We start from the raw sequence: 25,231 nt of genomic DNA on the forward strand, positions 1-25,231 counted from the left end.
TGCTCGATAAATACCCACAGATTTCAAGAGCAAGTTAACGTTGCCGCGCCGACCTTTCACGCTAGTCAGATCCCTGGAAGTTAGCCAAGTACCAAGCAGTTCGCACCGGGAGCGGATGTGAGGGGGGTGGGCAGAGTTGAACTGTAGAAGCCCATTCACGCAACAATTGTCTGAGCACCTACTGTATGTGAACATCATCCACCGCAGGGAATAAAAGACAGTCAAAGCGGTAAAGTAAGAATGTAGTTAGTGTGTCAGACGGCGATTCGAGGTAGGCAGAGAAATCCGGCAGGGGAGGGGCTGAAGTGAGGCGAGGCTGGCGGGCCTCCGGGAGGAGGTGACCAGAAGAGGTAGCACCTCGGAGGTGGGCGGCTGCTCGGGCCAGCGTGCTAGGGCCTCGCCTCCGAAAGCACATTTAAACTCCCGCCACAGGCATGAGGCGGGAACGAATGCACCGAGAGGAGGGCGTAAGGCCCCGAATTAAGCCCCGGCCCCTCCCGGCAGGGACGGGGTTACGCCTGACGGGGCGAAGCGTCCCGGATGTGCGCATGCGCGGAGCGCGGAGTGCGCCTGCGCACAGCGCCGGGCGACGTGGCCGGCCGGAAGTGGCCCGTGCGGAACCTCCGGAGGACCACCGTAGTCAGTCTGTCAGTCCCGTGCCAGGTGCTGGTTCGCGCCCCCGCCGGCACCACCATGCTGAAGAAATTTGACAAGAAGGACGAGGAATCGGGTGAGGGGGGCGAGGCCTGGGGGAGGCCGGACCTATGCCCAGGCTCTCGGCGGCCTCCCCGGCGGCCTCTGTCCCGACCCGAGGCCCCGGGAGGGACGGGGGCTTGTGCGAGGGGCTGCCGCCGGTCAGTGGCAAGCCCTGGAGAGCCCGAGCAGGCTCCACTGCCCCGCACTCGTAAGCTCGGACCGCGATTCGCTGGGTGACCTTGGGCGGGTCGCACGCCTCTCTGGGCCTCAGTTTCCCCATCTGTTAGGGGAGGGCGCCGCGCGCGATGCTCTTGTGGGGATTCGCTGGGGCTGCGTCGGTGCTGACCGGACTGGGGAGCACAGTGTCCCGTGGCTGAGAACCCTGACTCTCATGCATTTACCCAGTAAGCATATATTGAGCGCTTACTGCATGCCAGGCTGTACTGTGCCCTGACATTGCAGTAGAACAAGTGAGACGCTCAGTGCTCGAGCCCAGAATATTAGAATGGTCGCGACGTAGTGGAGGAAACAGACGTCAGTCAGATACTGAGGTGTGTAACTAATTACACGTGTGATATCTGCCAAGCACAGACTCTAGTCGCTGGAAGTGGTGGTCCCGCACGTAGTAGGAACTCAGTTAAGTACCAGTTGCATAAATGAATGCAAGACGTGACACTCTGAGAAGCACACAAGGACTGTACCAGGGCTGCTGGGTGACTGTGAGTCAGTGGCTTGGGATGGAGGGAGCTCCCCTTGCAGGAGGATGGCTGGATCTACTGGCAGTTTGTAGAGCTTTGGTTGCCACTCAGAGGAGTTGGAACTTGACTAGGTTGGGCACTGGGACATGTTTCCCTTGGCTACGTCTGAGAGAGTTCTGAAATTCAGGGTCGCAGCCTGTGCTCAGTCCTGCCTGTGCTCTGACTGTAGGTGGAGGCTCCAACCCGTTCCAGCACCTCGAGAAGAGCGCAGTGCTCCAGGAGGCAAGTGTCATTTGCTTCTGTCTCTTCCGTCACGAGTGTTCCTAGTCGGCGTGCGGGCGCGTTCAGAGTGCTGGTTTAAAGGACAGCAGGGGAGAGACCTGCTCCTGGAAAGACGGGGGCACTTTGTTCCCGGGGAGTGTTCATTAGGCCTGTCTTTTTCTTTGTCTTCGTTTCTTCTTCTAGTTAATTAACAAGCGTTGCCAGGCTTCCCTGGTGGCGCAGTGGTTGAGAGTCCGCCTGCCGATGCAGGGGATGCGGGTTCGTGCCCTGGTCTGGGAAGATCCCACATGCCGTGGAGTGGCTGGGCCCGTGAGCCATGGCCGCTGAGCCTGTGCGTCTAGAGCCTGTGCTCCGTAATGGGAGAGGCCACAACAGTGAGAGGCCTACGTACCACAAAAAATAAATAAATAAAAATAAGCGTTGTCTGACTATCCATTAGTTACTAAGTCAGCACATCCTCAGCTAATATTTAGGGAAAATTTCAGGAGTTGTTAATAGGTAAAGTAAGAAAAAAGCAAAACAAGACTCTTTCCTTATGAAAATAAGGTTGAGCAAGTGTATTTATTTACGCTGGGCCTTCTCAGACCTCGACGTGCTTGAGGGCAGTCAGGGAAGGGAAATAAACTCAGCCAGAAGGTAATATCCTTGGTCGCTTCTTCCTAGGCCCGCGTGTTTAACGAAACTCCCATCAATCCTCGGAAATGTGCCCACATCCTCACCAAGATCCTCTACCTCATAAACCAGGTAACAGGGTGAGGCTTGGGGGTGGGGAAGATGGTACTGGGGTGTGTTGGGGGCAGGGGCACAGACCCTGTGTAGTTGTAGCCAGCGGCCCAGCTCTGGGTCCCCTCAGCGTCCCAATCCGATGTGTTGCCCTTGACGGAGCCTCTGCAGGGTCCGAGGGTCTGGCCTGGGCTGATCCGGCAGGAAGAGTATTCTGGCTCGTCTGTCCCAAGCTGAGACTTCTTTCTTGATTAAAACAGGGGGAGCACCTGGGGACCACAGAAGCAACCGAGGCCTTCTTTGCCATGACCAAACTCTTTCAGTCCAATGATGTAAGTGTCCCCACCCCAGCCCTCCTCCAGAGGGGGCAGCTCTGACAGGGTGGTGGGAGGGCCTCCTGTCAGCAAGGCTGCCTCATGCTGTGCCAGGGGTCAGAGGGCTTTTCGCATCTCTTGCGCAGCCCACCCTCCGTCGGATGTGCTACTTGACCATCAAGGAGATGTCCTGCATCGCAGAGGATGTCATCATTGTGACCAGCAGGCAAGTCTTGGTCTCTGAATGATCCACCGACACAGAGCCCATCTTCTCACGAGTACCAGGCGCTCAGACTTCGGCTTACGCATTGCCTGCGCCCTTTTTCTTTTTTTTTTTTTTAAATTTTTAACTCAGTTCTTCCTTCCTTCCTTCTTTTCTTTCATTTCGTTCATTTTTGGCTGTGTTTGGGTCTTTGTTTCTGTGCGAGGGCTTTCTCTAGTTGCAGCAAGCGGGGGCCACTCTTCATCAAGGTACACGGGCCTCTCACTATCGCGACCTCTCTTGTTGCGGAACACAGGCTCCAGACGCGCAGGCTCAGTAGCTGTGGCTCACGGGCCTAGTTGCTCTGTGGCATGTGGGATCTTCCCAGACCAGGGCTCGAACCCGTGTCCCCTGCATAGGCAGGCAGATTCTCAACCACTGCGCCACCAGGGAAGCCCGCCCGTGCCCTTTTCTCCTTTGCTCTCCTGTCTCCCTCGTCCTTCAGTTACCCTGCCCACCAGTGGCGACCTCCAGGGTGGGCGGTTTCCCTTTTAATTCTCTGGCCTGAACTTAGGCACAGAGCCTTCCTTCCCTTGATTCCTCTCAGTCAACTGAGGCAGCCGGAAGTTTCACAAAGACTCTATCGAGTACCAAGAGAAAGCCCAGGGAGGATACACCTAGGGGTATATATACACGGGGAGCACAGGCAGACTCACTCACTAAGGACTGCTTTGCTCACTAAGTGTTAGGCTGAGGGATTCAGGGGACAGAGTGGACTGAAATATAATCCCTGGGCTCAGTTCTTTTATTGCTTCTTGCCACAGTTTCGGGGGGGACGTTATACATTCGTGTGTAGGTTCATTTAGACAATATTTATCGTCTGTCAGCCCCCGTGTAACTCCGGGAATAGAGCAGCAAACACGACAGGCATGGCCCCTGCAGCCCCAGAATTTACCGAGAAGTAACCCAGCAGACAGGCATTAGGGAAGTGTGACGGCTCTGAGAGCAGATCAGGAGGACAGCCAACTTGAAATTGGGTCAGGAAAGGCCTCCTGGAACTGTCTGAGTGGAGTCCTGAGGGCTGAGTGAGAAGTAGCAGGACAGAGGTGGAGATGAGGGGGGCAGTGCGCTCGGCTGAGGGGACGCAGGTGCCAGGGCCTGGGGTGGAGAGCACGGCCTGTTTGGGGACGTCTCTGTGAGGGGCTGATGGGGATGGCAGCAGGAAGCCTCTGGAAGGTTTCAGTCAGAGCAGGGGAGTGACCCGGTCTGTTCAGTTTTATGAAAAACCCTCTGGCTGCTGTGTGGTGTTTGGTGGGGAAGGGTTAAGAGCACAGGGAGGACGCCCATTAGGAGACTGGCGTGGTGACCTGGGGTGGGCAGGGCAGGGCCGGGGGGGCAGGCCCGGCCCCTGCGTGAGGCCATCGCCTTGTCCCTGCAGCTTGACGAAGGACATGACTGGGAAGGAAGACAGCTACCGGGGCCCGGCCGTGCGCGCCCTCTGCCAGATCACTGACGTGAGTCCCCCTTGGCCAGCTCGGTCGCCGCGGGGTCTCACCCTTCACGTGCTCTAGCTCGTCCCCCGGCTCCTGGGAGGGGTGCGGGGACGCAGGACATGAGCCTGCTTCCTCCCTCCTGGCCATCCCTCCTCCACACCCTGTCTCCTGCACTCCTGAGGGCGGCAGGGACTGACCGGGCCCCCTCCCACCCACCCCTTGTCCCCGCAGAGCACCATGCTACAGGCTATCGAGCGCTACATGAAGCAGGCCATCGTGGACAAGGTGCCCAGCGTCTCCAGCTCTGCTCTGGTGTCTTCCCTGGTGTGTAGCCTCAGCAGGGGCTGGGGGCGGGCGCTGGATTGGGAGACTGAAGAAACATCAAAGTCACTTTCCAAAAGAAAAGAAAAGCTTCGTATCCCCAGATCTGAGAGTCCCACCCCCTTCTCAGTGAAGAGCTCCCGGGGAACTCTGGGTTAATTGAGGGGCCAGTTGGACAGCCTTGACCCATCCTTTGGGGTGACAGATTTTTGGAATTTGAGCCTGGCAGGAAGTCTGCCAGGGCAGGGAGAGTGAGGGTGGGAGCTCTCCCGAGTCTGTGCACTTCTCAGAGGACCCGGACGACAGAGGGGCCCTGGGCTGTGTCTGAGGGAAGACCCAGAGCCAGCTGAACTGTGGCCAGACCGGGAGGTGTGATGGCAGAGCATCCTGCCTGCCCACCCCTCAATGCGCCCTGTGCCCCACAGCACCTGCTCAAGTGCAGCTTCGACGTGGTCAAGCGCTGGGTGAATGAGGCCCAGGAGGCGGCATCCAGTGATAACATCATGGTCCAGGTGAGCAAAGCAGTGATATTGAAGATACTTAGGCTGGTGGCGCTGTCCTGGCCAGACAGCATGGACTCTTACCACGGAGATCCTGGCGGCCCCTGGCTGGAGCAGGCTTTAATCGTTTTGTCGTTGTGGGGAGACTTGGGGGGTTTGGGGAAAGAATCCAGGGCACCACTTGCAGGGGGAGTTGGGTTGGAGACGTTACTAGCTGGTACCGAAATAATCGAGTGTTTTGATAGCCAGGGTGTTGTTTTGGGGTATGCGACGCAGCTGACCTGGCCCAGCTGGCTTTGGTAGTGATGCACGGAAGCATCCTGGTGGGGCTTTCGTGTGCTGATCTCTTCCTCAGTGACTTCAGCCAGGAACCCCTTTATTTCCGTGAGTCTCAGTTTCCTTGTCTGTAAAACAGGAAAGAAAGTCTTCGCCTCACAAAGCTGTGAGGATCAAATGAGAGCCTCTGTAGCCTCTGCCCATCTGCCTACCTGCAGCCTCCCTGTGTGGGCATCTGTTCCCTCCCTCTGTGCCCTTTGTGCTGGGTCTCATCTCCAGGACCAGCTGTGGCCCCTCAAACCCTTCCCAGGGTCAGAGAAGCTTCCCACATAGAAGGCCCTTGAGTGTCACCCCGGTAAGGAATTAGGAAAGAGCAGAGGGGACAGGAGGTAACTCCGTGTGCCTTCCCTCTGCAGACCTAGCCTTGCCGGCAGCAGCCACAAGTCTTTGGGCAGGGCAGTGGGGGCAGAAGTACCTGTCACACGGTGTCACACGTAAGGTCTGACGCTGTGAGGGCTCACATCTGCACAGCACCTTACGACACGTGTCCCCCTCGAGGCCTGGCTCCCGCTTTCTCTATCTGGTCAGAGACACCTGGTCTCCTCCTGGTCTTCCATCTGTGGCACCCGTTGTCCTCTCCACACCTGCACTCACGCTGCCTGTCGAGGCCCTTGCTGAAATTGGGGACAGATAAGGACCGCAGACACCCAGGTGGCTTGTTGGGCACGGTCGTACCCAGGCTCTGGAGGAAGCGACCACGATGCCCATCCCAGAGATGAGGCCAGAGCCCAGAGGGACCGTGACCTTCAGAGCCCCACGGCCAGGGAGCCCGGCCTCACAAGCCCGTGCTCTGCTGCCCTTTCCCGCTCTCTAGTACCACGCGCTGGGGCTCCTGTACCACGTGCGGAAGAACGACCGCCTGGCCGTCAGCAAGATGATCAGCAAGTTCACGCGGCACGGCCTCAAGTCCCCCTTCGCCTACTGCATGATGATCCGCGTGGCCAGCCGGCAGCTGGAGGAGGAGGACGGCAGGTAGTGGCACTGTGTCCCCCCTCATGCCAAGCGAGGCCTTGCCCGTCTCCTGGACGGGCCCCCCAGCGTCCTCTTGCCGCTTGTTGTCCCGCAGCCGCGACAGCCCGCTGTTCGACTTCATCGAGAGCTGCTTGCGCAACAAGCACGAGATGGTGGTGTACGAAGCCGCCTCGGCCATCGTCAACCTGCCGGGCTGCAGTGCCAAGGAGCTGGCCCCGGCCGTGTCAGGTGACCAGGCGCTCCCCACCCAAGCCCCGCACGCCTGTGCCTGCCAGGAGCTAGGCCCTGGGCCAGGGGGCACGGGAAAGAAAGGAAATGCCCTCAGGCGGGCCGCAGGCTACGGTTAAGAGAGGGCATCAGTCCCCAGGCAGCGCCTGCTCCCTGCCGGGCCAGGGCCTCTCACCTGGGCTCTGGCGGGTGGCGGAGGCGAGGTTCAGAGGCGCTCTGCCGCCTGCGGGTGGCTGCCGTGGCAGGAGGGCCCGGCGGAGGAAGCTCGCTTTTATGAAGCCAGGGCCCGGGCCGTCTCAGGGAGGAGAAAGAGGGCTTGGTCAGAGTCTGGACAGGAGCGTGGGTTGCAGTACTGGCTCTGTGGCAGGGCAGCTGGGCGAGCCTGGGCGAGCCAGCTGTCCTCTCTGCGGGAAGGATAGCAATCGTGCCGTTACACTGGCAGCCTGATGCACGCGGCACCTGCGCTCTGGGCGGTCGTGCAGCAGAATCCGCTGGGCTCCCGCTGCTGTCGGGCCAGCTGCTGAGTGATCAGTGCCTTGATCGTGCAGGCCCCTGTGCTGAGCATTGAGATCTCACTACATGTCGGGGTAGCAGGCACGTGACGGTGGGCTAAGTGTTCGGTCCTGGAAGGCGGGTGCATTGAGAAGTGGGACTTGGAGCAGGAGGGAAGGGGCAAGCGTCCCAGAAGGACAGGCCTAGTAATGGAAGCCATGATGTTCTGCCAGAGAGTTCCAGCTGCAGAGGTTGAGGAATGGTTGGCCCTCCTGCTTTTCTTATGCTCTCCAGAATAAGGTTGCAAACCTGTCAGGCAGAGAGATGGGGTTCACATTTGCAGAGAGAAGTCTCTCCTCCTCCTTGGCGACAGAAGCAAAAGAACTAAATGAACTCATTCCCTGGTTCGAATGTTTGTTCTTTCTTGTTCTATTACTCATGTTCCAGAATAACGAAAGTCAAACAGAGAGCTTTTAAAATAAGGGTTGTTTAAGAAAACCGTAAATAAGTGCTGAAAAAGTATAAGAGAATGGAAGCCAAGTTATGAGGAGAGGAGCGTAGACACCGCAGAAAACAGCAGTCATGTTCTCCGCTCCAGCGAGTGCACCCGGAGCCTGAGCTTCCTGAGCCAAGGCACGGGCTGGGGCGGCCGGGACCCCGGGTGGGGCAACGGCCTGGGCCCCGGGGCAGGCAGCCCCGGATGTCAGTCCTGGATCTGCTACTTCCTGGCTGCTAGCCTCGTTCCTTCAGTTGCTCTGCCCCTTTGTGCCTTGGCCTCTGTGTCTGTGAAATGGGGAGATACGGGAGCTGATTTGCAGGCGTGTGGGGACTCGCGGGGACACGGCAGGCAGTGCTCAGCCCTCTGCCCGGCACTCTAGGCTCCCACGTGTGAACCGCTGGGCGGTTGCAAGTGTGTCCACGGGTCCGTGCGAGGCTCAGGTGCCCACGCAGAGGATGGCTGTCTCCTTGGTTGGGGTGGTGGCACCAGCAGGAAGACAGCTGGACGCAGCCTCAGAGCCCTTGCATGTGTGCCCCGCCGCTGTGCCCGGTCCCTGCCCCTCGCGGGGGCCCCTGGGCTTCCCGGCAGCCCAGCACCCGTATTTGTCTCCCCGCAGTGCTTCAGCTCTTCTGCAGCTCCCCCAAGGCTGCGCTCCGTTATGCCGCCGTCCGCACCCTCAACAAGGTGAGTTCGGAGTGGGCGGAGTGGGGCTGGGGGAGTCTCCCGGCTCCCGCCCTGCGGGAGGTGCAGCCCTGGCCCGCCTCTGTCCTCTGGCAGTGACCTGAGCTCACCCGAAGGACCAGCGGAACGGTGGGGGACCTGCTGTACCCCGTCCCTGTCCTCATGTCTTTCCTCCCGAATCAAAACAGGTGGCCATGAAGCATCCATCTGCGGTGACAGCTTGTAACCTGGACCTGGAGAACCTGGTTACAGACTCGAACCGCAGCATCGCCACGCTGGCCATCACCACTCTCCTCAAGACGGGCAGCGAGGGCAGCATCGACCGCCTCATGAAGCAGATCTCCTCCTTCATGTCAGAGATCTCGGACGAGTTCAAGGTCCATAGCCCACGCCTGCCGCGTCCCCACTCCGAGCCGGGGCGGAGGTTCTGTGGGGCTGGTGGGGCGGAGGGCGGGCAGAAGTGCGCGCGATGCTGCTTCCGGCTTTTGTCCAGCGAGGCCAGGAGCCTCCAGGCCAGCTTGTTAAGTTCTTCAGTGTTTCTTGTGCGTTTGCCATGTGCTGGGCAGAGTTTGGAGAAAGGGGAACAGAGCAGTGGACAGACCTGTCCTGCTCTCGTGGAGCTTGCTTGCTGAGGAGGGGAGGGGGACAGTCAACAAGGTGGGACACGGTAATTTCACACACTAGTGCAGGGAGGAAACCCCACAGGGTAGAGGTTCCCAGGAGGAGCTGCACCGGGGAGGTACCTGAGAAGACATGGGAGAAAAGGCAGAAGCAAGTGTGTTGGGAACAAGAGGAAGGGGCTGAAGTGCCAGGTTAGGGGCTGAAGTGCCAGGTTGGGGGCTTCGCGGCCAGTGGAGGCCATGAAGTCGGAGCAGGTGGTGGCGAGACCGTGTGAGGCCCGGGGGCTCGTGATAAAGAGCTGTGGCTTTAAGGAAGCTGCTAAAGCGTTTTCTGTAGTGTTCTCTAAACTTTTATTTTCAAACAATTCACAGAAGGTTGTAAAGAAATACACTGAGAATTCCCGTGCTCCCCTCCCCCAGCTGCCTCGTCCTCCAGCACCCGCAGGGCCACAGGACAGTGTCACAGCACAGGCACAGGCCACAGTTTGCTCACCAGTTACACGTGTGTGTGTGTGTGTGTGTGTGTGTGTGTGTGTGTGTGTGTGTGTGTGTGAAACTGCGTAAGATACTGGATGCTCAACTGCACCACCACCAGGAGACTCCCATCCCCTCCTCCCCTCCCTACACGCTGTTCTCAACTTCTGTAACAATGTTATTTCACAACAGTTAACATAAACGTTAGTGTGTTGTTGGAGAGCTTTAATCAGGGCAGGAGGCAGACAGACGGCAACGTGAATGACTGTGATAGAGCATGGTGAGTTCTGTAGCAGGAATGATACAAAGTAGGCGGAATCAACTCTGCCTGTGGGTTGTAGGAATACTTTGTAGACTGTGGAATGACACAGCGAGACTTGCATATAGAGAGATCCTTCCCAAGCTGCTGGAGGGTGAACTGGACTGAGGCTTGGTTGTGGGAGCTGGGCAGAGAGGCGAAGGCACCCGCAGGCCTGGGAAGCGGGAGGGGGGCTGGTCTCAGAGCCCCTGGGGAACAGAGCCAGGTGTCAGGGCGCCATGTGACAGCTGAGGGCATGAACGTCCTCAGAGGTGAGTCCGTGTTCTAGTTGGGGTTCACGGTGCTGTGGATGCGTTTGGGGAAGGAGGGAGATGGTCAGGGCTGAGAGGAGGGAAGCGGGGGTAATGGTGGTGATTGCGGCCAAGTTTGAGGTGCCCATGGGCACCAGGTGCAGTTGTGTGGTAGACATTTGGAAGCACTGCTCTTGAACTCAGACCAGAGACAAAGATTTGGGCGTTGGGGGCATAGAAGAGGTGGTTAAAACCACGGGAGGAGATGAGATTGCCAAAGAGACCGAGAAGAGTAGAGGGCTGGGGCCAGAGCACCCCAAGGGGCAGCCTGAGCTGGAAGGCTCAGGGGTGGGAATGGTGGGGGAGGGGAGAAGCAGGACAGGCGGGATGGAGGGGCTGGCGGACTTTGCTTGAAGTCTGAGTAGAGGGACCCAGAGTCTGGATCTGGGCCTCGGGACTTCTGTGCATGCCTCCCTGTCTGGGGGGCTCGGGGCTGTGGGCCCCCCGAGGGTGGAGGTAGGGCTCCCCTCGCGTCTTGGCCTGTTGCTCCCAGGGCCTGGCCCTGCCTGAGGAAGGACTCTGCTGGCACTGGGTGCATGAAGTAACCACCAGGTGGCAGGGCTGCCGCTAACGCATGTCTGTTTGGCCCAGGTGGTGGTGGTCCAGGCCATCAGCGCACTGTGTCAGAAGTACCCTCGCAAGCACGCCGTGCTCATGAGCTTCCTGTTCTCCATGCTGCGTGAGGAGGTAAGAGCAGGGCGCTCGGGCGCCAGGTCTCCTGTGCGGGTGGTGGCCTGGCCGCTGGCTCCACACCCAACTAGTTCTCGGGTGTACCCAGTCCACCTGCTGGCCGGCTGCTTTCCCGGTGCCCGCGGCCCTTGAAACTCCTCATGGGCTGGCAGTGTAAACATGCACCAGTCACTGTGATCACACTGATAACCCTAATGGCACGCTACCCGGGCTCTAAAGACCCAGCAGATGCCCCAAGGTGACGCTTGTGTAGAAGATGGGAAACTGAGCTCTGTCTGGTGTCATCTCGCGTAGAAATATTCCAGCCGTTCCAGGAGCTCCAGGGTGGTTTCTTGGGAAACTGAGGCTAATAACGTGACATCGGTTCTTTTTGTTCCTGACGTGAATTCGTGATTCACGTGGGCCACCTTTCTTGGTTGTCTCAACAAAACTGGTCCGTTCAGAGGAGCAGAAGCAGAGTGTTCATGCAGTAGATTTGGTCCCCAGATATTTGCTGGCCCTTTGCCCCAGCCCCAGATGGGCCCTTGGACCAAGGCAGTAGAGGAACCGTTGCCTTGGGTGCCTTTGGGGTTCCCAGGAATATGAGAAGGGAGCAGGGCTTAGAGTGCCTTCAGCTGACGGCCCAGCACAGTGGAGACACCACACAGCATAAACCATTTTGTGATCCTCATAACAGGCCTTGTCGTAGACGTTATTTTCTCCCTTTAAAAATCAGGGATCTGAGACCACCTGCCTGTGGCCACCTGGTCAGTAAGTGTCTGGCTCCAGAGCCCGTGGTTTTCTCCCGGACCTCCCTGCCTCCCAGGACAACGTGTGGCTCCACGGAAGACAGCGTGAGAGCTTCACTCATTAGAACACAGCGCTCAGACACCGAGACCCTGTCTGCTAGAAAAGGGTCTGTCCCTCAGCCCAGGGTGTGTCAGCCATGTGCCGCTGCAGGCAAAGCCCTGCAGTTACTCTGAACCTGTCAGTGCCCAGTCGGCGGGCAGGCTGCAGAACCGGTATCATAGCGGGGACACCTGCTGACCGAACAGCCTTATTGAAATGTAAGGCGCGTGTGTAATTCACAGAGCGTATTTATTCTTCACAGTAACCCATGAGGTCAGTACACTAATGGTCCTTGTTATGAAGGTACCTGAGGCTCAGACAAAGAGAGTGACTTATCACGGCCGTAACACAAACTAATCTGAGAACAGGGGCCAGATTTGACCCACAGACAAGTTCTACTTCGGTTGTGCAGAGTTTTACACATTTTGAATTAGTAGCCGTTATTTAAAAATCAGGAAAACCACCTCGATAGATTTCCAGTTTCTCTTTAAAAACTTCTAAGACCTGGCAACGCTAGGCCGCGTGGTGATTTCGCTCCTTAGGTGGGATGGGCACTATGCATGCGCCAGCATCCCATCCCGTGTGCTGCGCGTTGCCGGGTTACGGCCGGGCGCCTAGCGGGTATCTCACTTGCCACTTCTGTCATTAAAGTCTGTAAGTGGCAGAGCATAGATTTGACCCGGGATCTTTTGTCTCTCTACTGCCCTATTCTGCCTTTTTTAAACTGTCATAAAATACCCACGACATAGAATTCTATTATCTGCCTTTAAGTGTAGAGTTCAGTATTGTGAAGTACATTCACACTGGCGTGCAGTTAACCTCCAGAACGTTTTCATACTGTGAAACTGAACTCTGTTCCCATTAAACACTAACACCCCACTCCTCCAGCATCCACATCACCCATTCTGCCTTTATCTCAAACCTGGAAAGAAAATGAAGTCCCAAATATTTCTCTTAAGCCATCTACTCTTAGAACCGGCAGGGCCCCAGCGAGCATTCAGCCCGAGCCTTTTGTTTTACGCAAAAGGGAGGTCGAGGCCGGGAGAGCCGGGCCCTCGTCACCGGGTTCAGTGCCTGGACCGCTGTGCCGGGTCCCGTTAGGCTCTGGAGAGAGCAGCCTCGGCACTCAGCTCGCCCCTTGTGCTGCAGGGCGGCTTTGAGTACAAGCGGGCCATTGTGGACTGCATCATCAGCATCATCGAGGAGAACTCGGAGAGCAAGGAGACGGGGCTGTCGCACCTGTGCGAGTTCATCGAGGACTGCGAGTTCACCGTGCTGGCCACGCGCATCCTGCACCTCCTGGGCCAGGAGGGGCCCAAGACCAACAACCCCTCCAAGTACATCCGCTTCATCTACAACCGAGTGGTCCTGGAGCATGAGGAGGTCCGGGCAGGTGGGTCAGCAGGGCTGCCCCTGGGCCCCGGGCTTGCCCTGCAGTAGACCCCCCAGCAAAGGGCCCTGAGCCCCCGGGGGGACACGGGCCCCTGCCTCACAAGCTCGGTGTTTTATAATCTTGTAGCAAGGACCTTAGATGTTTGGGCGTCATCTAGGTGAATGGTTCTTAACCTCTAATTCGGCTTAGTGATTTTTTTGTTTTTAAGTGTCACTATATGTCGTCGTTTAACTTTCTTTCTCTCTTTCTCGCTCCCTTTTTCCTTTCTTTCCTCCTTTCTTTCTTTCTTTCTTCTTGGTGTTTAGTTTTTTATTTTTAGTAATAGCTTTGTTGAGATATAATTCACATACGATAAAACTCACTCTTTTAAATGAGTGTGCAATTCAACGTGCAACCGTCATATTCTTAACTTTACTTTTAATTTATTGCTCTTTTTTACTCAAGCCCTCTCTGGACAGATGTTCCTCTTTCAGCAGTTGTTACTCATTCAGTAGTAGTTTGTTCTCTTGTTTATGGTCGTGTACTGCTTCACCGTGAGCTGAGGCCATTTGGATACAGAAGTTGAGGGCAGCTCTCGTGGCCTCTTCTTAGTTAATACTGAAAAGGACTCCTGGGACCCAAGAACAGGGCTGCCTTCCCCGTGAGAGGCGAGGAGTTGAGGCCGGGTGGTGCCCACGTGACCGAGGCTCCTTGTTTCATGGTGTCGGGTTGGGCCTGCTGGGTCGGGGCTGCTTGGCTCTGGATGGCCCGTTCCGAGCCCTGGCAGTAAATCGTATTTGCTTCGTAAACACAGGCGCTGTCAGTGCTCTGGCCAAGTTCGGAGCGCAGAACGAAGAGATGCTGCCCAGTATCTTGGTGTTGCTGAAGAGGTGAGTCCAGGCCACGGGCCTGGTGGACAAGTGTTCCCTTGGGCCCAGGCCGCTGTCCTTTGTATCTTTTTAATTGAAAAAGGGGAGAAAAGATACACAACTATTGATTATAGGAAAAAATGGAAACACAGAAAAGTATGGGACTTCCCTGGGGGTCCAGTGGGTAAGACTCTGCCCTCCCAATGCCAGGGGCCCAGGTTCTATCCCAGGTCGAGGAACTACATCCTGCATGCCGCAACTAAGACCCTGAACAGCCTAAATTAATTAATTAAAAAAAAAAAGAAAAGCATGAAAAATAATGTCATGCAAAAATCCCTCCACCTAGGCGTTAATTTGAGGTGTTTTCTATTTTTAAAAAACAGCTTTATTGAGATATAATTCGAGACCCATACGATGTACCCATTTAAAATGTATAATACGATGGTTTTAGTATATTCAGAGTTGCATAACGATTGCCACAGTCTAAGTTGAAAACTTTTTTTTTGGGCCATGTCGCATGGCTTGTGGGATCTTAGTTCCTGACCAGGGATGGAACCTGTGCCCCCTGCAGTGGAAGTGCAGAGTCCTAACCACTGGACCACTGGGGAAGCCCCGACAACATTTTTAGCACCCCCAAAAGAAACAGTGTACCGATGAATAGTCATCACAATTCCCCCCAGCCCCCCAGCCCTAGTCAGCCACTCGCTTTTCTTCTGGCTCTGGATTTGCCCGTTCCGGACACCTCATATAAACTCAGGCATACAGTGTGTCGCCTTTCATGTGTCTGGCTTCTTCATGATGTTTTCAGGGTTCATCCGTGTTGTAGCATGTGCCAGAACTTCATTCCTTCTTATGGGCAGATAATATTCCATTGCATGAATAGACCACATTTTGTTTGTCGGTACATCCGTTGATAGGCATCTGGGTTGTTTCCACTTCGTGGCTGTTGTGACTAGTGCTGCTGTGAACAGTTGTGTGCGACTTTTTGTATGACGTGTTTTCGGTTCTCTTGTGTGTATACCCAGGAGTGGAATTGTTGGGTCATGTTAAATTCTTTTGTGATGTATGCTGTGGATATAGGAGATTGCCTCCCTCACTGGGTGGGCTCTGGGGAGAGGGTCCAGGGAGTATGAATACGGCCACCTCCTAGTTAATTAGAGTCCCGTGGGCCCTTCTGGCATTTAATGCCTGGGTCCACATCCGAGGACTGAGCTTTAAGAGACCTGCTTCCTCTCACTGACCTCTGCTGAAGCCCTGCAGCATCCCTCCTACCACCCTGGTCAGGAGGACCTTGTGTTCTGGCCACAGGTGTGTGATGGACGATGACAATGAAGTAAGGGACCGGGCCACCTTCTATCTCAGTGTCCTGGAGCAGAAGCAGAAGGCCCTCAATGCAGGCTATATCCTAAACGGTGAGTCTTTTCCTGGCTGAGCCTGACGCAGCCCCGTAACGGAGCTGCAGTCTCGCCAGGCAGGGGGATTCGGAGGCAAGACGCTCTCGGCTGGGCTTTCATGGCAACTGCACAGCATCACTGTGATCTCAGGAGACCCAGGGCCCTGCGTTCACAGCCCTGTGGGTGGAAACAGCCCAGTGAATTGAAACACTAGTTAGTCATAAGAGCCTCCATTTGCAGAGTGCTTTACCCTTTATAAGTCCCTCTCCTATGTCCGTTTACTCCCCACATCAGTCCTGCAAAGGACGATGTCATGAGAAAGTGGGACCTCAGAGGCCTAAGTGGTTTCCCAAGGTCCTACAACCTCGACCCCAGGACCTCAGTCTCCCACTGGCCTCTAGGTCTGACCGTGTCCATCCCTGGTCTGGAGAGGGCTCTGCAGCAGTACACTCTAGAACCATCAGAAAAGCCTTTTGACCTCAAGTCTGTGCCCCTGGCCACCACACCCATGGCAGAGCAGAGAACAGGTAAGTAACACCTGCACTCCTTTCATAGACCCTCCGGTCCAGGCCTCCGCTGGAGGGTCTGCGTTGGCTGCAAAGTCACTAAACCTGCCCAGGATGGATGGGGCTGTGCTGGGCGGAGGGAGTTATCCCGTCTGCCTCTGGCCACAGGAAATGAAGACACGTAGGCACAGACACCTGCTCTCTTCCTCACGTGCTCTGTACTTCACACTCTGCGGGGTGGAAGTTATAATCCCTGAGTAACAGCACCGTGGTCAACACTACCCTGGCCCGTTCCTGGAGTTGTGGGTCACCATGCATGTTTGTTCCTGCAGAAAGCACCCCCATCACAGCAGCCAAGCAGCCTGAGAAGGTGGCAGCCACCCGGCAGGAGATCTTCCAAGGTGAGTAGTGGTGCTTGGCGGGGCTTCCCGGGGCCGCGGCTAGGGTAGCGGTTCTTCTCCAGGGAATTAAGAGTAGGAACTGTCATTGATTGAGTCTCTCCTGAGTGCTGGGCTCTGAGAGTGTTTAGACAGCATGTTTGACCCTCAGGTGGAGGTTATTGGGTCCATTTGATATTGGAAGATTCGGACGTTCAGAGAGAGACAGTGATTTGCCCAAGTTTGCACAGCAAGAAGGGGAGGTGTGGGGGTGGCGGTGGAATTAAGATCCAGCTCCAACTGGCTCAGAGCTGCCTCGGCCCTGGTTCTAAGGCTCAGTTCCCTGAGGCCCAGGCCAGTTCCGGATGTCTGATGCCATATAGGTGACTCAAGGGACACGGTCCTTTGTCTCGGGTTCCAGACGTGTTCCGTCCACGTTGTCTTGCAGGGTTTTGTTTAGGTTTTCATCTGTCCCTCTGCATTTTTTAAGGGGAGAGGCTGCGTGTCCAGTTGCCAGACCACGTTATCCACTAGATTCCTACCTTTGAGGCCTAGCACGTGTCCCTCGCCCTTGGTGATGCCCTCCCCGAGCTCCTCTCTTCTCCTCCGTGGTCCTGTGCAGTTCTCCACGTTCTGTCGTCTATATTCTCTGTCATTGCACTTAGTGCCTTCCTTCCCCGCAGTAGGCTCCCAATTATCGTTGAGTTAAACAAAATCCCACCTTTTCCATTCCCTTCCCGAACCCTGTCTTCCATCAACATACTGTCTCAGATTCAGCAAAACTAGGATCCTGAGCTGAGTGGGATCACTGTAATCCGAAACGTTTCCTGTGTGTTAGTTCTCTCTTGCTGCTGTCACAAGTTACCGTGAAGTTAGTGGCTTAACGTAACACAAATGTATTACCTTGTTCTGAGGACAGAAATCCAAAATGGGTTCCGCCGTGTTGGCGGTGCCAAGCTCCCTCTGGAGGCTCTGAGGGGTTCGTCTTTGGCAGCCGCCTACGTTCGCTGCCTAGAGCCCCCGTCCTCTGTCTTCAAAGCCAGAAGTACAGCCACAGTCACATCTCTCTGCCTCTGACCCTCCTGCCTCCCTCTCACCAGGACCTTGTGGTCACTTTGGGCTCACCCAGATAATTCAGGAGATGCTCCCCAGCTCAAGATGCAACGTAATCTCTGCGAAGTGAGGGAACATACTCACAGGTTCTGGGAATTAGCTCGTGCACATCTTGGGGGCTGTTGTTCTGCCACGCCCTCCAGGGAAGACTCCTTTGAAGCCTCTTCCAGGGACTCAAGCCCATTTGTAAACAACCTTCCGAAGCCTAATGTTTATCGATCACGTGTTAAGTTCCAGGTTCTTTGCTAGATCTTGACCTCTATTGCCTCTTCTATCTTCACAACAACCCTGTGGACAAGATGATTGTATCTATTTTATTGATGACGAGTCTGAAACTCAGGGGCGGTAGTTTATAGCTACTAGCAGAGTCCCCCAGGCAGTAAGGGGCAGCGTGTCCGCAAACTTGATGCCCAATGAAATCAGTTCCCATAGAAAAGCACTCTGGCGGCTGATGCCCACAGGGGGCCTGAATGTGCCTCCTAATACGTAAGCTGGCTCTCTCTGGGCTTCTTATCGCCTGCACGTTCAGACGGCTGAAGCAGGCACACAGGCTGCCTCTTTGTGGGGGGAGAAGGACAAATAATAATAATGCCTTCCTTCTCTCCCTGTCCCTGAAGTGTGAATCGAGTGCCTGCTCAGGCAGAATGTCAAATCCCTGGCCTCAGGCACAGTTCTTTTCCACATGGAGTTCAATTTAACTGGGAAGACAAATTAAAACTCTTGAGTAGTGGTCTTCAGATATCAGTATACATCAGAGTCATCTGAGGAAACTTGTTAGAAATGCAGATTGCTGGATCCCAAACCCAGGAATTTTGATAGAGCCGATCTGGGATGGGTCCAGGAATCTGCGTTGTTAACAAGCCCTCACCCCCAGGTAATTCTGACACAGGTGATTCATGACCACTCTGTGGGGAATTCTGCCCCTGCCGTAGAATAGGGGCAGCTGCCAGACGCCTTGTTCACCTGGACTCGCCAGGGCTGGAACCTGGCTGTGGGCCGCAGGGAGAGGCCTTACCAAACGCCCACCGTCCACACCAAGTTGTGTTTTCTGCAACACTCTGAATCTGCAGCCTGTCCTTTTGGGCCACCGTCTTAACTGCCCCATGTCGAAGACCAGTTTGTTCTTTCACCTGGTTCCGTGGCCATCACGGCATTCAGCTCCTCGTAGCCTTTTCCCAGTCTCCCTCTTTTAAGAATCCTTGCTGAGCTTCTAAGGTTGAGGGAGTCTCCAAATGGCTTAGGCCTGGGACGTTGGGCCTGATGTCCATTGGTTGCTCTGGCGTCTTGTGTGGGACAGCGGGGCGGGGTGTTTCATGTGGGTGGCACAAGCTGAGCAGTGAGGGAGGTGAGGAAACGCTTGGGTTTGTTCGGGAAGTCGGGAGTGACCACTGCAGTGGGTGGGAGAGCTTGAGGACCAGGCCTGAGGATTGAGCAGCTGAGTGAGCGTGTGGCCTGGGGGTTTCAGAGCAGCTGGCGGCAGTGCCCGAGTTCCAGGGGCTGGGGCCCCTCTTCAAGTCCTCACCTGAGCCCGTGGCCCTCACTGAGTCGGAGACAGAGTACGTGATCCGCTGCACCAAACACACCTTCCCTGAGCACATGGTCTTCCAGGTGAGCCGGAGGGAGGCCCTCCCGCAGGGCCCTGGCACCCCACACCGGTGCTTGGAGCCCAGCCCGATGCCAGATCCACGACCAGCTGCTGTGTCCCTCGAGTCCTTGGTGCAGGGCCTCTGTGGCTCCTGAGTGTCCACGTGCAGACACGGGGCCTGGGACGGGGGCCTGGGATGGGCGTCGGCGTGGCCCTGGGGTGAGAGGCAGGACCTCCTGGCTGCTCCTGTGCAGCAGGCTTGGGTCCAGGGCAGTGTCTCAGCGCCCACCCCCCGCTCCCTGGTCCAGTTTGACTGCACGAACACGCTCAACGACCAGACTCTGGAGAACGTCACAGTGCAGATGGAGCCCACGGAGGCCTACGAGGTGCTGTGTTACGTGCCCGCCCGGAGCCTGCCCTACAATCAGCCCGGCACCTGCTACACGCTGGTGGCCCTGCCCAAGGAAGACCCCACGGCGGGTGAGCCCCTCTGCAGATGCCCCCCGGCCTTGTGGGAGCCCCTGGGGGCGGGTGGCTTGTGCGCCAGCTGTTTGTTTCCTGTCAGAGCTTCAGCTCCTTGAGGTCAGTCCCGAGAAGAAGAGAAGGACGGCTAAGTCCTGGGGCTTCTCACGCATCCGCTCACTTCCTCCTCATAGACCCCTGGGGAGCAGGGAAGTAAGACTCGGGTCAAATGGCTTGTCTGAGTTCACGTGGCTGGTAGGACGCCTGGTCCTCAAACCAGGACTCTCTCATTGTACCAGGAGAGAGCACAGAGGAAGGCCCAGAGACAGGTACAAACATGGACCGTCCCAGGTCCACTCCAACCAAAGAAACCAGGTGCTTTCTCCAGGAGCCACCCTGCAGCATCTCTGCATTCCTCTGTCTTCCTTCCCTGTGAGGGCAACTCCTGGGGGCTGCAACCTGGCTCTCCTGCCTTCTACAAGCCGGTGCCCTCTGTCCAGATTTGTGGGGCCGGGTGGCATTTGCCGCTAGTGCAGATGCAGCTGAGGCCTAAAGGGCAGGCTGTGGCCGCGTGCCCACAGAGGACCTCGCCCGACTGCCTGGCCTTCCCTCCCCGCAGTGGGCTGCACGTTCAGCTGCATGATGAAGTTCACTGTCAAGGACTGCGATCCCACCACCGGGGAGACCGACGACGAAGGCTATGAGGATGAGTATGTGGTAAGAAGCTGGGGCAAGGAGGCTTCAGGAGCTGACAGCCAGTCTTGAAGCATTTTCTTGCTGGTTTTGGTTTTGAAAGAATTTTTTTTTAAACTTAAAAAATATATAAAAAGAAAACTTGGGAAATACAAAAACAAAGTATACAGAAACAGGAAAACATTACCCATAGTCCTTGGGAATGACTGGGGGGGGCGGGGGCAGCTGTATCATTGCGGTTATTCTGTACATTACAGATCTTGCTGTGCTCACTTAGAACCAGAGTGTATTATCCTGTCATTACAAATACTTCATAAACACAATTTTTAATGACTTTAAGATACTCCCTTATCTTAATATATCCTAACTCACTTGACCTCGTATTCCTTAAACGCTTGGCATTTGTGATTCCAAATTTTCACTTCAAAAAAAAATTTTTTTTGGCCGCACTGCACGGCTTGTGGGATCTTAGTACCCCAACCAGGCATTGAACCTGGGCCCTTAGCAGTGGAAGCGTGGAGTCCTAACCTCTGGACTGCCAGGGAATTCCCAAATTTTCACTTTTTAAATGCTACATTAAGCATCCCTTTGGGTACAAATTTTTATCTGCATTTCAAGTTATCTTCTTAGGACAGATTCCTAGAAGTAGAATAATTAGGTCAAAGGCTAAGTCTGATTTTAAGACTTTTTTGAGGGACTTCCCTGGTGGCACAGTGGTTAAGAATCCGCCTGCCAGTGCAGGGGACACGGGTTCAAGCCCTGCTCCAGGATGATCCCACATGCCGTGGAGGAACTAAGCCCGTGCGCCACAACTACTGAGCCTTTGCTCTAGAGCCCGTGTGCCCTAGAGCCCATGCTCCGCAACAAGAGAAGCCACTGCAATGAGAAGCCCATGCACCACAATGAAGAGTAGCCCTCGCTCGCCACAACTAGAGAAACCTCGTGCACAGCAGTGAAGACCCAACACAGCCAAAAAAAAAAAAGGACTTTGATTCATACTGTCAAATTGCTTTCTAGAGAAATTGGATCAGTTTGCATCTGCTGGACAGTCCTTTCATGCACTGAAACGTCCCTTTCAGTTCCAGCTCAGAGCTTGCATGGAGCTGAGTGCAGGGTTGTTCTGGGGTTTGCCCCGGTCACAGTGGCTCAGTGCCATCTGAGTGCAGACCCTGATACTAAACCTGGCATGGAGATTATCAGAGCCCTCATGTCCAGAGGGGCAGTCACCGAATAACAGCTGATGGTCACTTGTGTCCTCCCAGGTCCATTGTTGAGGATGGGCCTTCCCTGAGCCAGCAATGACCTAAGGGCGGGAACTGCCCCAGGACAGGAGGGCTGGGTCTGAGGCATAGCTTCTACCGTAGGAGCTGAGTCCTGCTTGTGAACACCTTACACGTGCACAGGGGTGGGGGCTCAGTGAAGAGCTGTTGGGTGAATGAATGGGGAACCTTTATGTAGTTAGTTCAAGGTGGAGGGCAGTACAACGTGTCGGCCCCAGGGAGGACACGGCTGAGTCACAGGATGCAGGCCTCGCTCCCGTCCAGTCTGGCACTTACTCCAGGCTTCAGAGTGATGTGTTCTCATAGCTGCCACCCGAGGATGAGGACAGTGGGCCCTCCACATCTGTTGGTTCTGCCTCCATGTGTTCAACCAACAGATAGAAAGTATTCAGAATTGGGGTGGGGGGTGTTCCAGAAAATTTCAAAAAGCAAAACTTGAGTTTTCCACACGAGGCAACTATTTCCATAGTGTTTGCATTGTACTTACAACTATTTACATAACATTTACATTGTATCAGGTATTATAAGTAACCTAGAGGTGATTCAAAGTATAAGGGAGGATGTGTGTGGGTTAAATGCAAATACTGCAGCATTTTATATAAAGGCCTTGAGAATCTGCGATTTTGGTATCCGAGGGGGTCCTGGAACCAGTCCCCACAGATACTGAGGGATGGCTGTAAACAGGTGAGGGTTTTCCGCTGAGGGGCCACCACTTGGCTGTGAGCACCTGTGGCTGCGTGGTGGGAAGGGGCGGGTGGCCAGAGTGGAGCAGAGGCTCGGAGGTGTCTCTCCCCTAGAGCTGTGTGCCTAACGCGCCCCTGCATCTCCCCAGCTGGAAGATCTGGAAGTCACGATAGCTGATCACATCCAAAAGGTCATGAAGCTGAACTTTGAAGCAGCCTGGGATGAGGTAGGGGATGAGTTTGAGAAGGAGGAAACATTCACCTTGTCCACCATCAAGACACTTGAAGGTAAATCCTGGGGATGCCATTTCCAGCTTGCTTGCCTTACAAGATCCTTGGCTACTGTTGAAGAGCTCCCCCCGTCCCCTGCCCCCAAGTCCCCAAAGATCCAGGGCCATGTCTAGAGCACGTACTTCAGATGCCACTTCATTAAAAACTGCAGAGTGGGGTCAGGGGATGGGGGAGTGGTGGTGGCACCAGGGGGAGATCGGGGGTTAATAACACCGGGATTTCTCCCCACAGAGGCTGTGGGCAATATTGTGAAGTTCTTAGGAATGCACCCTTGTGAGAGGTCAGACAGAGTGCCAGACAACAAGAACACGCACACGCTGCTCCTGGCAGGTAAGCGGCATTTCTGGTGGGAAGGGCCTTGATGCTACCGCATCCTGGGCTGAGGGCGCCCCCTGGGAACCTGGGAATTCAGAATTCACAGCGTTGAATGTTCACAGGGCATAAAGAGACCTGCAGCGAAATGTCTCCCTCCCAACACTTGCTGCCAGTCATTCAGTTTCCCTTCCACCAGGCAACCAGTGTTATATTATAAAGCGCGCTGTATATCCTTCCTGTGACCGTAGGGGTGTAAAAGCAAACGTGTACGCATTTCCCTTTTTAAACTCAAATGTTTACATACAGGTGGTGTATATGTTGTTCTGCACTTGGTTTTTCGCTTGACAGTGCCTCTTGGAGAACTTCCTTATCGATACTCAGAGCTTCCTCCTTTTTTTTTTTTTTCTTAACATAACATGAAATTTACCATTTTAACCGTATTTAGGTGCACAGTTCAGTGGCATTAAGTACATTCACATTGTCGTGCAACTATCACACCATCCAACTCCAGAACTTTTTCATCCTCCCAAACTGTGTGCTCAGTCTTTTTTGTAGTTGATTACTATTCCATTCTATGGATGGACCATATTTTGTAGAACCAGTTCATGTATTGATGAACATTTAGATTGTCCTAGTCTTTTTTTTTTTTAATAAATTTATTTATTTATTTTTGGCTGTGTTGGGTCTTCGCTGCTGCACGCAGTCTTTCTCTAGTTGCGGCGAGCGGGGGCTACTCTTCGTTGCAGTGCGTGGGCTTCTCATTGCGGTGGCTTATTGCGGAGCACGGGCTCTAGGCATGCGGGCTTCAGTAGTTGTGGCTCACGGGCTCAGTAGTTGTGGCTGGCAGGCTCTAGAGCACAGGCTCAGTAGTTGTGGCGCACGGGCTTAGTTGCTCCGCGGCATGTGGGATCTTCCCGGACCAGGGCTCGAACCCGTGTTCCCTAGCATTGTCAGGCGGATTCTTAACCACTTAGCCACCAGGGAAACCCTCCGCATAGCTTTACTTTACATTTCTTGTATATTGAAGGAAGTTAAGTATCTTCTCAAATGCAAAGTGCCATTTGTATTTCCTTTTCTGTGAATTGTTTTCAGATCCTTTGTCTAATTTTCTATTGGGTTGGTTGGTCTTTTCTAATAGGAGTGGGATTTTAAGCACTTACAGAAATTTTCAAATTTACACAAAAATGGGACCCCCCCAAGTACTCATCCTCCATCTGCAACAACAGATAGTGTCTCTACCTATACTCATTCTCCACCCCCAGATTATTTTAGAGCAAACTCCATATATAGACATTTCATATGTAAATGTTTCTGATCTGTATGCTTCTCTAAAAGCTAATGACCCTTTGTCATTAGCAGTACACTTACCACACCTAAAACAATGAACGAAAGGAAATTTTTTTTTCTGAGTGTTTATAAACAGGGTTAGGAAGTAGTTCTGCTTCAGTGCCCTGCTCACAGCTGACAGCCCCCAAGCCCATCATTTCTGACCACAGTGAAGCAACCCAGTCCCCCGGGTTTTGCAGACACCTGCGCTGTGGTTTTGTCATGGTGGGGCTGTCCCTTCGTCTGTGCTCTTAGATTCCATTAGCGTGTGTGAGCGCCCCTGTGATGTCAGACACAAGCCATATGTGTCCACTAATTCATTTTAGCTTGGCCGAAGCGTGAAATACGGCTAGTAGAGTGATCTCTACTGAGATCATTGATGATGCTGCAGCTCAAGAGGTAAAGTGACGTGCCCAGGGCCTCACGCAGGGATTTCAGCCAGTGCTCCTGGTTGCGGGCCCCTCCCATCTCAAGCCCCAGAGCTGCCTTCGCCAGTTGTTGCAGGTGGCCCTCTCAGCCCAGCTCTCAGCCCCCTTCTGCCTTACACACCTGTCCTTTTCTCTTCTCTTCCAGGCGTCTTCCGGGGGGGTCATGACATCCTGGTGCGCTCCCGGCTGCTGCTTTTGGACACAGTAACAATGCAGGTGACAGCCAGAAGTTCGGAGGAGCTGCCAGTGGACATCGTCTTGGCGTCTGTGGGCTAAGAGGCCAGCCTGCATAGGACCAAGTCCTACCCTTTCCCCCCAACACTGTGCAGAAGTCAGGCCTTCCTTATGAACCCAGTGGAAAGTCCTTTCCAAGCCAATTGTATTCAAAAACAATTAGGAATCAATGAGGGGGGTTGTTTTTTTTTTTTTAATTTAACCCCTGCCCCAAAACTCCCTGCTGAGGGTAACTTTTGAAAGAGGGGGGTGGTTTTAGCTTGTCCTAGAACTTGCTGCCTTGCCTGCCAGGGAAGGGACATCTCAAATGAATAAAGTGCTTGCACCACCTCTTGAATTGATCCGCTAAGGAACCATCTTATCCCTATAAATAAAATCAGCATGTATTTATTGAATGACTGCTACTTCTGCAGACTCGTGCTTAGGGGTCCGGCGTCCCTACCCCCAAGGACACCTCTGCGTCCCGTTTGCACCTGCAGCCCTTTGCCACTGTACTTAGCATGAGGCAGGACCCTCTCACTGGCCCCCGCCCGAGCCCCATGCCCAGGGGCAGGAGCGGTGCAGGTTTGATGAGGGAATGACAGCAGCTGGCAGGCGTTGAGTCTTTGCCCTTAAACCACCCTCCTTTTGTAGGAGATCAGTGAG

The 25,231-nt window shown here is 54.7% G+C and overlaps 1 protein-coding gene across 3 annotated transcripts; it reads left to right on the forward strand.

Moving 5' to 3' along the window:
- The first annotated feature begins 574 nt into the window (after positions 1-574).
- Positions 575-24,981, forward strand: COPG1 (COPI coat complex subunit gamma 1). Of its 3 annotated transcripts, none has more exons than XM_033865529.2 (24): positions 575-730; positions 1,624-1,676; positions 2,340-2,420; positions 2,660-2,731; positions 2,860-2,939; positions 4,354-4,429; positions 4,640-4,732; positions 5,155-5,241; positions 6,380-6,537; positions 6,632-6,765; positions 8,373-8,440; positions 8,626-8,814; positions 10,732-10,827; positions 12,808-13,051; positions 13,845-13,920; positions 15,184-15,311; positions 15,695-15,820; positions 16,132-16,200; positions 18,755-18,897; positions 19,183-19,354; positions 19,956-20,053; positions 22,142-22,280; positions 22,515-22,613; positions 24,498-24,981. In XM_033865529.2, the coding sequence occupies exons 1-24, from the start codon at positions 694-696 to the stop codon at positions 24,626-24,628; spliced, it is 2,649 nt and encodes an 882-aa protein (XP_033721420.1). In that variant the 5' UTR covers positions 575-693; the 3' UTR covers positions 24,629-24,981. The 3 variants fall into 3 exon arrangements, with proteins under 3 accessions (XP_033721420.1, XP_033721421.1, XP_033721422.1); XM_033865530.2 differs by having other exon boundaries at positions 15,208-15,311; XM_033865531.2 differs by lacking the exon at positions 1,624-1,676 and having other exon boundaries at positions 598-730.
- The last annotated feature ends 250 nt before the right edge of the window (positions 24,982-25,231 follow it).

This window comes from Tursiops truncatus, chromosome 10 (assembly GCF_011762595.2).
Source record: "Tursiops truncatus isolate mTurTru1 chromosome 10, mTurTru1.mat.Y, whole genome shotgun sequence".
Classification (NCBI taxonomy): domain Eukaryota; kingdom Metazoa; phylum Chordata; class Mammalia; order Artiodactyla; family Delphinidae; genus Tursiops; species Tursiops truncatus.

Bases quoted from the DNA above. Each gene is read 5' to 3' on its own strand.
- COPG1 (XM_033865529.2), top strand. From the start codon at position 694: ATGCTGAAGAAATTTGACAAGAAGGACGAGGAATCGG. The intron at 2,732-2,859 runs GTAAGTGTCCCC...TCTCTTGCGCAG, and splicing joins AACTCTTTCAGTCCAATGAT to CCCACCCTCCGTCGGATGTG. The intron at 16,201-18,754 runs GTGAGTAGTGGT...TGGGGGTTTCAG, and splicing joins CCGGCAGGAGATCTTCCAAG to AGCAGCTGGCGGCAGTGCCC.